The sequence below is a fragment of the Crinia signifera genome, chromosome 12 (assembly GCF_055691185.1).
Source record: "Crinia signifera chromosome 12, ASM5569118v1, whole genome shotgun sequence".
Taxonomy (NCBI): Eukaryota; Metazoa; Chordata; class Amphibia; order Anura; family Myobatrachidae; genus Crinia; species Crinia signifera.
The window spans coordinates 7,161,757-7,177,901 of NC_139228.1; the positions used below are offsets into that span (position 1 = coordinate 7,161,757).

The 16,145-nt window shown below is 53.0% G+C and overlaps 1 protein-coding gene across 1 annotated transcript in view; it reads right to left on the reverse strand.

Annotated features, from left to right (window-relative positions):
* Nucleotides 1-16,145, reverse strand: part of ASH1L (ASH1 like histone lysine methyltransferase) — a 68,549-nt gene that overhangs the window by 37,197 nt on the left and 15,207 nt on the right. The window contains exons 2-7 of the mRNA XM_083166338.1: nucleotides 12,191-16,032; nucleotides 9,697-9,786; nucleotides 7,720-8,419; nucleotides 7,452-7,637; nucleotides 7,268-7,362; nucleotides 6,618-6,691 (exon numbers count right to left, since the gene is read on the reverse strand). Of these exons, the coding sequence (XP_083022464.1) occupies nucleotides 6,618-6,691; nucleotides 7,268-7,362; nucleotides 7,452-7,637; nucleotides 7,720-8,419; nucleotides 9,697-9,786; nucleotides 12,191-16,001 (4,956 nt within the window). The 5' untranslated portion in view covers nucleotides 16,002-16,032. The remainder of the gene's footprint in view (nucleotides 1-6,617; nucleotides 6,692-7,267; nucleotides 7,363-7,451; nucleotides 7,638-7,719; nucleotides 8,420-9,696; nucleotides 9,787-12,190; nucleotides 16,033-16,145) is intronic.

Here is a 16,145-nt window from a genome sequence, read left to right on the forward strand (position 1 = left end):
GTAGTGTAACCACAGAAAGCGGGGAATCCGGCACCACCGCATACGGTTACTTTAGTGTAACCACAGACAGCGGCGAATCCGGCACCATCACGTCCTGTTACTGTAGTGTAACAGACCGCAGAGAATCTGGCACCATGACATCTGGTTACTGTAGTGTAATCACAGACAGTGGGGAATCCGGCACCATCACGTCCGGTTACTGTAGTGTAACCACAGACAGCGGGGAATCTGGCACCATCGCGTCCGGTTACTGTAGTGTAACCACATGACAGCGGGGAATCCGGCACCATCATGTCCGGTTACTGTAGTGTAACCACATGACAGCGGGGAATCCGGCACCATCATGTCCGGTTACTGTAGTGTAACCACAGACAGCAGGGAATCCGGCACCATCACGTCCGGTTACTGTAGTGTAACCACAGACAGCGGGGAATCTGCCACCATCACGTCCGGTTACTGTAGTGTAACCACAGACAGTGGGGAATCTGCCACCATCACGTCCGGTTACTGTTGTATACAAGTTGGGAAACAGAGGCCACTACTTGCTGCTGTCACTACACCAAGTCCCCAGGTAGTAGAGTGGGGAACTGATGAGCTTGGAATGTAGACCTGAGCAGAATCTCATGTACTTCATGTGGAGTCATACCAGATGAAGAGTAAAGAGGGATTTTGTACTTACCGTAAATCCTTTTCTCCGAGTCCACAGGTGTCACTGGAGTTACACTGGGGAATAGAAGGCGACCACAGGGAGCATGGGCACTTTAAATAAAAGATTAGAGTGGCTAACTCCTCCCCTTCTACTTCCCCTCCAGGTCAGTCATAAAGGTTGTGCCCGGAAGGGAGCAGGAAGATAAAACACACTTCCGAAGAGGAGGTTAATACCACATACAATCATACAAACAAGATGAAAGAAGAACAGTGAGAAAACACTGAAAGTTCAAACAAACACAGTCAACAGACAATGTAACATATTTAACTTAGTATATATAAATATATATATGTATATATGACCCTGGTAACCGAACAGGAAACTCCAAGGTAATGGCCCTTGCAGGACATAAGCCCTGGGGCAACTTAAGGAGAACAGCGCTGTGGTGGGCGTCCAGTGACACCTGTGGACTCGGAGAAAAGGATTTACGGTAAGTACAAAATCCCTCTTTCTCCTTCATCCACTAGGTGTCACTGGAGTTACACTGGGGACGTCCCAGAGCCCTCAATCCCGGGTGGGAGAGCGCTGAGAACTGTTTAACACCCTGCGGCCAAACACTGAAGCAGGAGCCGCAAAGGTATCAAACCTGTAGAACCTAACGAAGGTTCTGCAGTTAGACCAGGTGGCCGCTCGGCAGAGCTGCTGTAGAGACACCCCTCGGGCAGCCGCCCAAGAGGACCCCACCGACCTGGTTGAATGCGCTGTAATGCAACCAGGAGGTATCCGTGAAGAGTTAACATACGCCTGGCGTATAGTTAACCTAATCCACCTGGACAGCGTCTGTTTAGAGGCTGGCCATCCACGACGCACCGGGTCGTAGGTCACAAACAGCGAATCAGACTTCCTGATAGGAGCTGTACGGGCTACATAAATTCTTAGAGCCCTAACCACGTCCAAGGATCTCGCCACCGGGGAATCCTCTGGAAAGGCAGGAACCACGATGGGCTGGTTCAGATGAAAAGCCGTAACCACCTTTGGGAGAAAGGCCAGACTGGTACGGAGCTCCGCTCTGTCAGGATGAAATTGTAGAAACGGGGAGCGACAAGAAAGAGCCCCCAGTTCCGATACCCGCCTGGCAGAAGCCAGAGCCAACAGAAGTACGACCTTCCAAGTAAGGTAGCGAAGGTCTACCTCCTCCAAGGGCTCAAAAACAGAGGACTGAAGGTACTCCAGCACCAAGTCCAAGTCCCAGGGAGCCGTTGGAGGACGAATGGGGGGCTGTAACCGAAGCACCCCCTGGAAGAAGGTTTGAACTTCAGGAAGAAAGGCCAACTTCTTCTGAAAAAAGATAGATAGAGCTGAGACCTGAACCTTTATGGTATTCAGCCTCAGCCCTGCCGACAAACCTTCCTGCAGAAAAAGGAGAAGTCTCGCCTTTTTGAACAGGCATGTAGAGACTCCGCGCCTCTCACACCAAGCCACATAGGAGCGCCATATCCTGTGGTAGTGTGCTGATGTAACCTCTTTCCTGGCGCGAAGCATGGTGGGTATAACTGCTCTAGGTATACCTGCCCTCCTCAAGATGGACCTTTCAGCAGCCACGCCGTCAAATGCAGACGACCTAAATCTGGGAAGATGAAGGGTCCCTGACTGAGAAGGTCTTCCTGAAGAGGTAGAGGCCACGGCTCGTCTATCAGCATAGCTGTCAGACTGGTGTACCAAGACCGACGAGGCCAGTCTGGAGCCACCAGCAGGGCCGTTACCCCCTCTCTCCGAATCCGCTGAAGTACTCGGGGTATCAGTGGAAATGGCGGGAATAGGTACACGTACTGGAAGGGCCAAGGGGCCACCAGCGCGTCTACGCCCTCTGCCTGAGGATCTCGTGTTCTTGCGAAGAACCGGGGAAGTTGAAAATTGTGGCGGGACGCCATCAGGTCCACTTGGGGACAGCCCCAGCGATGTACCAGCTTCTGAAAGACTTGAGGGTGCAAGCACCACTCTCCTTGATGAACGTCCCGCCGACTTAGAAAGTCGGCCTCCCAGTTCTCCACTCCTGGGATGAACACAGCTGACAGGGCTAGGGCATGGGTCTCTGCCCAAACCAGGATCCTGCTGACCTCTTTCATGGCTGCGCAACTGCGGGTTCCTCCCTGCTTGTTGATGTACGCAACAGTCGTGGAGTTGTCGGACTGCACACGAACAGCTTTTCCCTGGAGAAGAGGTCTGGCCTGGAGAAGAGCATAGTAGACAGCTCGTAGCTCCAGGATGTTGATGGAAAGCAGACTCTCCTGTGGCGTCCACAACCCCTGATACTGACGGTCCAGAGTCACCGCACCCCAACCCCGGAGGCTGGCGTCCGTGGTGATGAGGGTCCAATCCCAAATTGCGATCCTCCTCCCCTGCTGTAGGTTGGCGGTGTTCAGCCACCACAGCAGGGACAAACGAGCCCGTGGGGACAGGGTCACCCTTTGCTGCAGATGCAGGTGAGAGCCCGACCATTGATGGAGGAGCGACAGCTGGAAGGGGCGAGAATGAAACCGGGCGTATTGCATCGCCTCGAATGAGGATACCATTCTCCCCAATAGTCTGGTGCACAGGTGTACAGACACCTGTCTCCGTCTCAGGACAAGCCTGACCAAGGCCTGCAAGGACTGAATCTTGTCCGCTGGAAGGAACACTCGCATCTGGCTGGTGTCCAGAATCATCCCTAGAAATAGGAGACGCTGAGTGGGATGAAGCTGGGACTTGGCGAAGTTGAGGATCCACCCGTGTGATGTGAGGATCTTCTGTGTAAGAAGAATGTGCTCCAACAGGGTGTCCTTTGAACGACTCTTCAGCAGAAGGTCGTCCAAATAGGGGATGATAGTAACCCCCTGCATGCGGAGGACCTCCATCATCACTGCCATCACCCTGGTGAAGACCCGAGGTGCAGATGAGAGGCCGAATGGAAGGGCCTGGAATTGCCAATGCCGGTCCTGCACCGCGAACCGCAGATATGCCTGGTGCGGGGCCCAAATGGGGATGTGCAAATAAGCGTCCTTGATATCTATGGATACCAAGAACTCCCCTTCTTCCAAGCCCTGTATGACGGATTGAAGGGATTCCATCTTGAATCTGGCCACGTGCAAGTATGGGTTCAGATCCTTCAGGTTGAGTATGGGGCGTACCGAGCCGTCCGGCTTCGGTACCAGGAACAGGCTGGAGTAGTAGCCCCGGGCCCGCTGGTCTGCGGGGACCGGAACCACTACTCCCATGTCCTGCAGCTTGGCAATGGAGGCCAGCAGCTGTTGCCCTTTCTCTGGAGGACGAGGAAGACCGGTCCTGAAAAACCTGTCTGGGGGAGAACTGCTGAAGCGAATCTTGTAACCTAGGGTCACAAGCTCTCTTACCCAGGCGTCCTGACAGGACTGGAGCCATATGGAGCCGAAGTTCCGTAAACGGGCTCCTACCCTGGGGTCCCCCAGATGGGACGGAGGACCGTCATGCTGCAGGCTTGGTGGCCTTGGGGTCCAGAGTGGTAGTGGAAGCGCCTCTTCCACGGCCTCTGGTTCCTCTCTGTGAAGGAGCACCTCCCCTGGATCTACCTCTGAACCTGCTGGAGGGACGAAAGGCACGAAAGGAGGGATTGTGGGCAGCTCTGCGAGATGGAGGAGGAGCGGCCGACGGAAGGAAATGTGACTTCCCACCTGTGGCCTGAGATATCCATCTATCTAGTTCCGGGCCGAACAGGAGATCCCCGTTAAAGGCCATGGATTCTACCGCCCTTTTTGATTCTGCATCAGCCTGCCACTGACGCAGCCAGAGACCTCTGCGGGCTGAAATGGAGAGAGCAGAGATTCTACCTGCCACCGCGCAAATGTCTGAGGACGCCTCAATTAAGAAGGTTGAAGCATCCTGGATTTGTTCAGACAGCTGCAGAATAGTAGCTGGGTCTGAACCGTCATTCACCTCAGCAGAGAGCTGTGACGCCCAGACACCTATTGCCTTGTTCACCCAACAACCAATCTGCGCCGGACGCTGTAACACGCCAGCCGCTGAAAAGATGTTTTTCAAGGTCATCTCTAATCTACGGTCTGAGACATCCTTGAGGGTGGTAGCCCCAGGGACTGGGAGGACAGTCTTTTTAGACAGCCGGGAAACAGAAGAATCGACTCCCGGAGGAATCTCCACCTTCTTCCTGCCTTCCGGCAGCAGTGGATAGTTCTGAAAGAACCGTTTTGGAGCCTGAAAACGTTTGTCTGGATTTTTCCAGGCGTCTGTTACCAGCTCATCTAATTCCTCAGCTACCGGGAAATTAGGGGACAGTTTTGCCTTTTTCCCAAAAAGGGATGGACGGGAAGGTGTGTCAACTCCTTCTGTTACATTGCAGGCTATTTTGACCATTTCTATAAGGTCTTCAATACCCTGTGTCCTGGACTAACATATCCTGTGCATCCTGCATGTCGTCCCTAGGGAGCGCAAATTCTCCCTCCTCCAGGTCTGGCATATCGTCAGAGTCAGGGGAGTGTAATGGAGAACCTCTTCTCCTCAGCAAGGGAGGGGGCTGCCTTGAGGAGGACGGGCGAGGCTCAGCCTGCCGTGGAGCTAGGGCCCTAGTGAGGCTCTGAACTGCAGAGGTTAAATCCGTCTGCTGTGTCCTAGAGGTCTCTCTATCCCTCTGAGACTGAGTCAATTCAGAGGATAAACGGGACATAACCTCAGTTAGTTGTGAGGCCCAGAAAGGTGGGTCCACAGGGGTCTGTGAGCCAGAGGGAGTAGCAGTGCATTTATCACAGATAATCTCCCCAGGGGCTGAAGGGGAAAACTTAGCATTGCAAGTTTTACAGGCAATTTTCTTGGAGCTTCCCCCAGCCATTGTACAAATATGTCACAGAATCCACACACTACCACACACCCAAGGGAGAAGTAGGTATAGATAAGTCCAGTAAGAAGGACTGACAGGAGAGATAGTGAAGGAAAGGAGCTGCCACAGGCTTTGTACTGCGCTATAGCATATAGCCAGGTAGCGCTATAGCCTTGATTTTCTTGCACAGCCCAACTATCTCTCTCTAAGCTCTCAACCCCCCACTGTAACTCACAGTACCGGGAGAGCTATAGCAGGACGGTCACCAGGATCTGCGATGTACTTGTAGCCTTTGGTGGGGCTGCAGCGGTACAGGAGCTTCCCTCTGTCTGCTCTGCCGCGGCGCCAGTGTAAAAAAGATGGCCGCCGCGCGTGATAGCGCTGGGGATAGCCGGGGCTGCTGGGAGTACCACGCGGTAGCTCCGCCCCCTCGCCCGGCAGCTCTCGCGTCCATGGCGCCAGGCTTGAAGCCCTCTGCTGCCGCCTTTTTCTAATAAACCCTGACCACCGCCGCTAGCAGCGGTGGCAGGGAATACTCACAATGCCTGCCGTCGGCGGTTGGCTGGGGGAGGACTGCGGCGTGCTTTGGTGGGCAGCGCCCGTTGCCTCCCGAGACGGTGGTCTCAGCAGCCAGGGAGCCGGGCGCGCTGCTGACTAGGGCGGTCGGCTCCCTCGTAGCAGGCAGATAGTGTAATGCTATCTGCCTGTCCTCTGCGCAGAGTAAAAAACCCATGTGCATTAAAAAATCTCTGAAGTGCTCAGAGAGCACCTAGTGTGTGTCCGCTCCCTTTTGGGCACAAACTAAGACTGACCTGGAGGGGAAGTAGAAGGGGAGGAGTTAGCCACTCTAATCTTTTATTTAAAGTGCCCATGCTCCCTGTGGTCGCCTTCTATTCCCCAGTGTAACTCCAGTGACACCTGTGGATGAAGGAGAAATAATGGTGCACATGAAAGGTACGGTGTCCTACATATTATAGCCTGCCTTAATGTCACAAGGAATCAGTGTGCCAGTCACACGTAGTGAGCATTGAGGGCAGCACAATAGGGTAGTAGGGTCTGTGGTAATCCTCTCTATCATACACATACTGTATATATTATAACCCCATATAACACACCCACACATACCTGATTATGTTTCCATTGCCAGAGGATGTCGTACGGCAGCTGGAAGTCACACCTCTTGTGACGCAGATACTTCCCTAACAAAGGAAAAGCCCCAGTTACACCGATATATGATACACTGCACAATCTAGGATACCAGACAATGCTGCTCACTGCTGTGCAGCATTAATCAGTGTTAGACTCTCGCACAGCTGGACAGTGATTGGGGTTTGAGGCTCTCACCCCCCACCCCCATAATGTGGAGTTATGTGGCTGGCCTCAGAGGCCACACACTTCCAGCTTCATGGACCACACGTGTTACAAGATAATAAGCCATCTCCACCCTGGTGGGGCACAGACAACACAACCTCCTCCCACTGCACATTGCTGCAATCCAGCTCCTCACAGCTTCCAGGAACAGCGTCATCCGCGGGGAATTCACTATTTCTGGGATGAACTCACTGGGTAAAACAAAGGCCTCTTTCAGGAGCGGTGGCTGCACGCCAGGAGAACACAGAGGATCGTCCCTCAATAGGCAGACGTTAGGAAAATTATACATCCAGGAACAGTAAAGTACTACCACCACTCTGCCACTATACCCGGCACCCTCCCCGACAGATGGTGGGTGCGCATCGGCACCCTCCCCAACAGATGGCGGGTGCGCAGTCACTCACCGATATGGATAGGCGCTGGCAAGAGGCCGTATTCATGCTCCCGAGGAACATAATCCAGCTTCTCCTTCTTCAGCTGCATGAGACGACTCTTGGGGCTGCGCATGCAGATTAGGGTCATTAGCACAACATATTAGGCTATATATAGGCTACATGTTACATTGGGAATAATGGCATCAGGACTCACTCAGACGACTTGTACACATCAGAGAATAGGCCAGCCTTCTGGAATTTCTTTTTGGGAGGCCGAGGCATCTTCTTCTCTCGTTGCCCTAGAGGTACCAGTTGATGGGATCTAACCGCGCTGCAGTCTTCATGGCTCAGAGCGACCTCTGGACCGGTGGGGACGTTTACGAGGGGAAACTCGGCTGTGCTGTAGATTAACAGAGGAACAGACCATTAACTGAAGCTTAGACAGCCACAGGACTATATGTGGGAAAATGCAGATGGGGTACCTTGTGCTGCTCTCCTGGTCCTCATCCGCCACGGATTTCGGACACTTCTTTACTTGTTTCTCCATGACCAAGTGCTGCCTCTTCCAGCCATTGTGGTGCTCTGGTTGCAGACTGACGCCTTGCACCACTGCCTCTATAACATCGGTGACAGTGTCAGACGCTGGGCTCATTAGGCAGGTGACCAGCTCCACAGGAAGAACAGAATCCAGGGGATACTTCCTGGGTCTCCCCGGACGTCTCTTTACAATGTTGTTTCCTGTGCGTGACTGTCTTTGCAATTTCTTGGCCTTCAAGATCTTATTTACATGATCAAGGTTCCTCTTAGAAGCCAGGATTTTGTCGTAGTTGTACATCTGCCGGGCCTGCTTGTGCATGGCCTCCACCATGCTTCTCTTCAGGCAGAGATTAGGGTAGTTGCTGGGCCGCCGGCTGGAGGACCCCATCATGGCGTCCATAGAAGGCTGTTGTGCTGCAGACGTAGAGACAAGCAGAGAGTCCGACTTGCCCTGACTTCTCTCGCGGCCGTACATTCTACCTGGGCTGGATGAGGCAGGATCAGCAGAAGTAGCGGTGAGGAAAGAGTCCATGGTCTTGTCCAAAGGGTTCTGCTTCTCCCCATATGCAGTACGCTGGCGTATGCAGTCCACGGACTCATCCACAGCAGAGGAGTTCCGGCCACCACGCAGCGCAATGCCCAGGACTAAAAGAAACAAAGGACAAAAAACAGGACAAAGCCTATAACATACTGACGCTAACCCAAAAATCATATAAACACAAAAATATACAAGAGAGACACGTGAGCAGGAGATCCCAGCATGGTCACATATAGCACCTTGCAGAATACTACAGGGCAGTCAGAGAAGGAGAGCTGTATGGGAACATGGCTCTGGCCCGTTCAGTAAAGTCACTAATATGTGTGTGTTGGGGGGAAGGGGGCACTAGCACTGGTGATGCTGGTGATGTCACTAATGCGTGAGTGTTGGGGGGGGGGGGCGCTTGCACTGGTGATGTCAGTCGTGTGTGTGTGTGTTGGGGAAGGGGGCACTTGCGCTGTTGATGTCACTAATGTGTGTGTGCTGGGGGGAGGGGGCACTTACACTGGTGATGTCATTAATGTGTGTGTTTGTTGGGGGGAAGGGGGTGCTTGCGATGTCAATAATGTGCGTGTTTGTTGGGGGCAAGGGGGCACTTGCACTGGTGATGTCACTAATGTGTGTGTTGGGGGAAGGGGGCACTTGCACTGGTGATGTCACTAATGTGTGTGTGTGTGTTGGGGGAAGGGGGCGCTTGTGCTGTGATGTCACTACTGTGTGTGTTTGCTGGGGGGAAGGGGGCACTTGCACTGGTGACATCACTAGTGTGTGTGTGTTGGGGGGGAAGGGGCCCGTGCACTGGTGATGTCACTAATGTGTGTGTTTGTTGGGGGGAAGGGGGCACTTGCACTGGTGATGTCACTAATGTGTGTGTGTGTGTGTTGGGGGTGCTTGCGCTGGTGATGTCACTAATGTATGTGTGTTGGGGGAAGGGGGCAAGGGGGCACTTGCACTGGTGATGTCACTAATGTGTGTGTGCTGGTGGGGGAAGGGGCACTTGCGCTGTTGATGTCACTAATGTGTGTGTGCTGGGGGGGGAAGGGGGCACTTGCACTGGTGATGTCAGTCGTGTGTGTGTGTGTGTGTTGGGGGAAGGGGGCACTTGCGCTGTTGATGTCACTAATGTGTGTGTGCTGGGGGGGAGGGGGCACTTGCGCCGGTGATGTCACTAATGTGTGTGTGATGGGGGAGGATGCCTCACGCCGGTGACCTCACTAATTTGGGTGGGTCCGGCAAAGTCACTAATGTGGACGAGTTTGGTCGGTGACGTCACATATGAAGGTTCTGGGCTTACCCCCTGGATGGCTGTTTTAGTAGGGGATAAAACAGTCCAGCCTGAACACTTTTTATTTTGCAGTAATGCTTGATATAGTAGTGCACTCACCAGAACATGAAGTGCTCTCCGATAGAGTCCTCCTCCTGGATGGGCTACAAGTTGCCATCTCTGGCGTCCGTAAGTTGCGGTCCTGGGATGCTGAAACGTCACATAGATAAATACATAAAGAAGGGCAGGAAAATGGCCTGTACCAGCAGCATATGGGGTAGACTTATTAAGCTTGGTGAAGTGATAAAGTGTCTGGTGTCACCGGCCAATCAGCTCCTACCTGTCATTTTTCAAACCAAGCCTGTAACTTCAGTTAGGTGCTGATTGGCCGGTGATAAAAACCAGACACTATCACTTCACGGAGCTTTATACATCTGCCCTATAGACCCTGTGACACCCTCCGCGCTCCAGATCCTTATATGAATAAAGCCAACCATGTGGCACCATGCCAGTAACACTCCCTGTACTGCGGGCACTGGGTGGTGCCATGCCAGTAACACTCCCTGTACTGCGGCCACAGGGTGGTGCCATGCCAGTAACACTCCCTGTACTGTGGCCACTGGGTGGTGCCATGCCAGTAACACTCCCTGTACTGTGGCCACTGGGTGGTGCCATGCCAGTAACACTCCCTGTACTGTGGCCACTGGGTGGTGCCATGCCAGTAACACTCCCTGTACTGTGGCCACTGGGTGGTGCCATGCCAGTAACACTCCCTGTACTGCAGCCACTGGGTGGTGCCATGCCAGTAACACTCCCGATGAGTACAACCCTCAGTGAGTGCTCCCTTATCCCTTGTGTCTGAGGTTCCCTGACCAGTGCCAGCTCCATCCTCTAGGTGTGCAGACGGGTACAACCCTCAGCGAGTGCTCCCTTATCCCCTGTGTCTGAGGTTACCTGACCAGTGCCAGCTCCATCCTCTAGGTGTGCAGACGGGTACATCCCTCAGCGAGTGCTCCCTTATCCCCTGTGTCTGAGGTTCCCTGACCAGTGCCAGCTCCATCCTCTAGGTGTGCAGACGGGTACATCCCTCAGCGAGTGCTCCCTTATCCCCTGTGTCTGAGGTTCCCTGACCAGTGCCAGCTCCATACTCTAGGTGTGCAGACGGGTACATCCCTCAGTGAGTGCTCCCTTATCCCCTGTGTCTGAGGTTCCCTGACCAGTGCCAGCTCCATCCTCTAGGTGTGCAGACGGGTACATCCCTCAGCGAGTGCTCCCTTATCACCTGTGTCTGAGGTTCCCTGACCAGTGCCAGCTCCATACTCTAGGTGTGCAGACGGGTACATCCCTCAGTGAGTGCTCCCTTATCCCTTGTGTCTGAGGTTCCCTGACCAGTGCCAGCTCCATCCTCTAGGTGTGCAGACGGGTACATCCCTCAGTGAGTGCTCCCTTATCCCCTGTGTCTGAGGTTCCCTGACCAGTGCCGGCTCCATCCTCTAGGTGTGCAGACTGGTACATCCCTCAGCGAGTGCTCCCTTATCCCCTGTGTCTGAGGTTCCCTGACCAGTGCCGGCTCCATCCTCTAGGTGTGCAGACGGGTACATCCCTCAGTGAGTGCTCCCTTATCCCCTGTGTCTGAGGTTCCCTGACCAGTGCCAGCTCCATCCTCTAGGTGTGCAGACGGGTACATCCCTAAGTGAGTGCTCCCTTATCCCCTGTGTCTGAGGTTCCCTGACCAGTGCCAGCTCCATACTCTAGGTGTGCCGATGGGTACATCCCTCAGCGAGTGCTCCCTTATCCCCTGTGTCTGAGGTTCCCTGACCAGTGCCAGCTCCATACTCTTGGTGTGCAGACGGGTACAACCCTCAGCGAGTGCTCCCTTATCCCCTGTGTCTGAGGTTCCCTGACCAGTGCCAGCTCCATACTCTAGGTGTGCAGACGGGTACAACCCTCAGTGAGTGCTCCCTTATCCCCTGTGTCTGAGGTTCCCTGACCAGTGCCAGCTCCAACCTCTAGGTGTGCAGACGGGTACATCCCTCAGCGAGTGCTCCCTTATCCCCTGTGTCTGTGGTTCCCTGACCAGTGCCAGCTCCATCCTCTAGGTGTGCAGACGGGTACATCCCTCAGCGAGTGCTCCCTTATCCCCTGTGTCTGAGGTTCCCTGACCAGTGCCAGCTCCATACTCTAGGTGTGCCGATGGGTACATCCCTCAGCGAGTGCTCCCTTATCCCCTGTGTCTAAGGTTCCCTGACCAGTGCCAGCTCCATACTCTAGGTGTGCAGACGGGTACATCCCTCAGCGAGTGCTCCCTTATCACCTGTGTCTGAGGTTCCCTGACCAGTGCCAGCTCCTTTTTCTGATAACGCACTAGTAACCTGCACTTCCCAGAAATTTCCCTCTTGCTTTGCAAAGTACTCTTAGCAAGCGGCATGCATTTCTCCTGGAAATCTTCCAGCAGTCACGCGCCTGATCAACTCCATGTAGGACATGCCCTAACACATTGTACGGATATGGGTAAGACACACGACACAATAAATTGCAAGTGCAGTGTAGGGCTTCCATATGGGAAGATCACACAACGCATGGTGACAGACCACAGGCAGACGTTCATTCCTACCTGTCGGAGCTTGCAGGGTCTCCTTCCTCACCATTCTGTGGTCTGGAAATAAGGATGGGTTGTCGCTGAGCGTTTTGCGTGCAGCGTTAGTCGATATCCCACCATGGCAGCTGCCTATTGCACTTGTGAAGAGGTTGGTGTGTTCATCACTGCTGGCTGCCTCAGAGCTGGAAGCGAACGTCCCTAACAAGAGGCCTGGAGAAGTATTACAACAGTCTATCTGTAACGGAGTCTGAAGTCCCAGAGAGTTGTCAGCAGCTTCTTTCCGAGCCCACTGCTCATCTCTGGCTAATAAGCCCTTGGGGGGTGACAGGTGACTACAACTTATGTGACACCTGTGTTTGTCTTTATGCTTGTACCGCTCGTTCCCCATGTCCTTCCCAAACCTGTAACGTTTTAGAGATTCCAAAACCGTCCTGGAAGAGCCGACCCCACCCATCGAGTCCATGGAGAGCTGCTGCTGGTCAGAGCGGTGCTCTCGGTGCTTGTGGCGATGCCTGTGTTTGTGTTCAACCATCCAACCATAGGCCATGTCTGGTGGGACGCTGGGGTAAGTGCCCACAGGCAGGAGTGGGGACCGACTGGTGGTGAGGAAGGCCTCCTGGCGGAGCAGCTTATGTTTCTTCTTGTGATACTTGCCAGGATTGAGTAGTAAATGGCCCGTGTGCATGTAAGAGGAGGGGTGCAGCGGCGTGGTAAATGACGGAGAAGGGGGAGGGGGATAGAGAGTTGGCGGGTATCGGCCATAGTAACTTAAGCCAATGGGGGTGGCGGTAAGAGGAGAGGGAGAGTAAGGCATGCTGTAGGAAGGGTAAAAACCAGTGCCGGAGAGGGGAAACTCTAGGCTGTGCATGAAGGGCATCTCCGAAATCGCATCCCGCATTTTGGGAGGCCGCCCCCTTTTCTTTTTCATGTCCGGTTTCCGAATGTAGTGCAAAGGATCCAATGGGAACGTTGGGCGACTGTAAAAGCTATTGAAGTTCAGGCGGAATATAGTCGGAAGCAGATCCCTCGGGATGAAATGGTGACTCCGGTGAGTGATGTGGATGTCACTTAAGCGGGTCACAATCTCCTCCAACTCGGCCAGGAAATCAGGATCCAGGCGACTGCGCAGCTGCGGGTACTTCTTTTTCCGCTTCCTCTTTTGCCGCTTCATCTTGTCGTAGCCCCTGTGCTTGCACTTGTGCTTGTGCTTCTCCTTCAGGGTGCTCAGTACCGCCGAGCTCTCCGGAGTGATGAGGGAGATGTGCTCCAAGGAGTGTCGTCTCTTTTTCTGAGCGCAGAACTTCTCTGCCCGGTCTGAAGTGCTGTTGTTATCCGTTCCGATGCCGCTGTCACTAGGGATGGTCTCGTCGCTGTGAGACTCGCTTATGGGAGAAGATGTGGCTTCCTTCAAGGAGCTCATTTCGTTTAAGTGAGAAGGAGAATTTGGCAACAGTGCTGGGGGAGACAACTGCCTCGAGTCCTTGGATACTTTCCTCATGGCGAGGGTCTGCAGAAAGGTGCCATGTCTGGGGTGCATGTGTAAATATGGCACAGGGTTTGGCTCTGCAAAGCTGGCATCACTGCTCATTGGACTTTGGGCACCGCTTATCCCAGAGGAAAGAGAACGGATTGGAGAGGGAAGAACTTCAGAATTAGATCTAGCCGGAGAGGTGATCGGTGGCGCAATCAGACCCAACAATGTAGCAGGCTCCTGTTGACCTGATTTTTCGAATGGGCTACTCGCAGGGCAACTGGTCACGTCACATTCAGGCATGGCCTTCGGCTTCCGGCCTCTGCGCTTTCCAATGTAGATAGTTCCCTTCTTGCTAACATTTATCTGCTGTCCCAACCGAGAACCAAATGTGGCTGCAAGTGTAGATACAGTTTCTTGGGCCTTCGTCTGGACCTTCCCTTTGCAGTTCTGTTCTGCCGCACTGGAAAGAATCTGACTCAACAACTTCTTTCTCTTGATGGTTTTCATCTTATTTATCTTTCGAATGATAGTTTTCACAATTTGCCCGTTATTTCTCTTCCGAAATTTCCTGCCTGACTCAACGTCGTGGTCGCCCGATTTGTAGGCTTCATCTCCTGCCTGGAACTTACCAGGGAAGAGATCTTCGTTTTGGTGCTTCTCGCTTACACATTCTGTTTGTTTCTGACTACCAGTAACCAAAAAAGGTGCAACAGATAGGACAGGGGGAGTACGCATTTGAGGTATCGAATCTCTCCTCGGCCTCCCTCTCTTCCGGGGAAATAGTGGTCTTGTTAGACTTGTTTTTAGAGATGGCATCTCAACCTCTGGTTGAAGAACAGGAGGACCTTGCTCTTCTGTTGACTGTGAAGAGACCACCTTAAAAGCTGGGATTTTTAATGCTCTTTTAGGAGGGCCTTGCAAATGTGGCATGTCTTTGCTTTTTGGCTTTCCTCTTTTAGGTATATGGGCGCCTAAGGAGTCTCTGGAAGGACAAAGCATACTGTAGTTCCTATGGGCACTATATAGCTTAGGAGCTTGTTTGGGAGTTTCCGTGATTGGTGCTTCATTGGAAGTGCTTGGTTTGGACAACGCAGATTTGGGGACATAGCTGAGAAATGTATTCCGCACAGCGCATTTCTCCAGCCCATACTGTTTGACATTGTGGCTTGTATTCAAAACTTTAAGCTCTGTTGACTCCTTGGGAGACTGAGTGGATTTCAAAGGTACCTTTGTCCACCTGGGCTTCTTCCCCTTCCTTTTTTTGAAATGCTTGGCCTGTGCATTGGCGTTTCCATGTTGGCCAGTGTAGAAGGGCTTCTCTGTCAGGCTACTAACCTTTATCAAATGCTTTTTCCTAAGCAAACTTGCAAAGCTGACAATAGAGGGGTCTGTCTTGTGGCTGCCTGGCTCCACTCGCTGGGTGGGCTTTTTGTTAGACACACAAGGTCCAGAGGGCAAATGAGTTCTTCTCACATTCTCGCTACAAACACTTTTTACATCTTTAGATGTTTTATCCTTTCGTGAGAAGTCTATAGAGTGCGGAGAGGCCCTGCGACCCAAGCTGGCGGGTAAAGTGTCGTCTGGAAACTGGCTTTTGTCACTGGGCTCATCAATACATTCTACACATGTGTCGTCAGGGTTTAAGTGCAATGAATTACAGGGGGGCTGGGAACAATTCACATTCGAGCTCCTACAAGAGGATGCTGGGGCAGGTGAAGGGAGATTGCCTGCACCTACTGCACTGTGTGGCGACACGGCAGTCGACGCATCAGATGCCCCTCCCATGCGGTAGTCCAATGTAGTGCAATAAACAGGACAAAGCTTTTCCTGAATGGAGGCTTCAGCAGAGCATTTGTCCCCTGGTATCGCCTCCCTGTCTACATCCTTTTCAGAACTTGGTACCTCTCTACTAACACAGAACTTCTCTAAGACGCTGTCCTTGGCTTGCCGTACACTACTCCTCTCTAACACCTGGCTGCCCATCCGGTCATCTGGGCCACCGCTAGCAGCGATGGAAGGAGAAGCAGAGCTCCCTGTGGGAGGAGAGTCCTTATCGGTAACAGCACTGACCGGGCTTGAAGTGGATAACTTTTTGGCTCTGGTTTTGGAAGACTTGGAAGGTGGGCACGTTGCAATGAGCTGAGCGAGTTTCTCAGTAACGCTGGCGGCTGTGCCATTTGCCACTACCCTGTCCTTTATGTCAGGGTCTCTATTAGTAACAAGTCCAGGTGTTGCTGCCTTGTTGTGCTCAATGATGTCTGAGTGCAAAGGTGAAGGATTCTTTGATATGGAAACATTCTCCTCCCCAATAGGAATACACTCAAGCCTTCGTGCCGTCAGCAGCAGGACCATCGCCCAACTTCTTCTGCAACTTGGAGGAATCCTGCAAGACACAAACATTAAGGCACAACTGAGAGAAATCAATAAACAGAGGGGAAAGAGAACCATCTCCATTATAGCACTTGTACCAACACCATCCCAGTGTGCAGCGCAGTC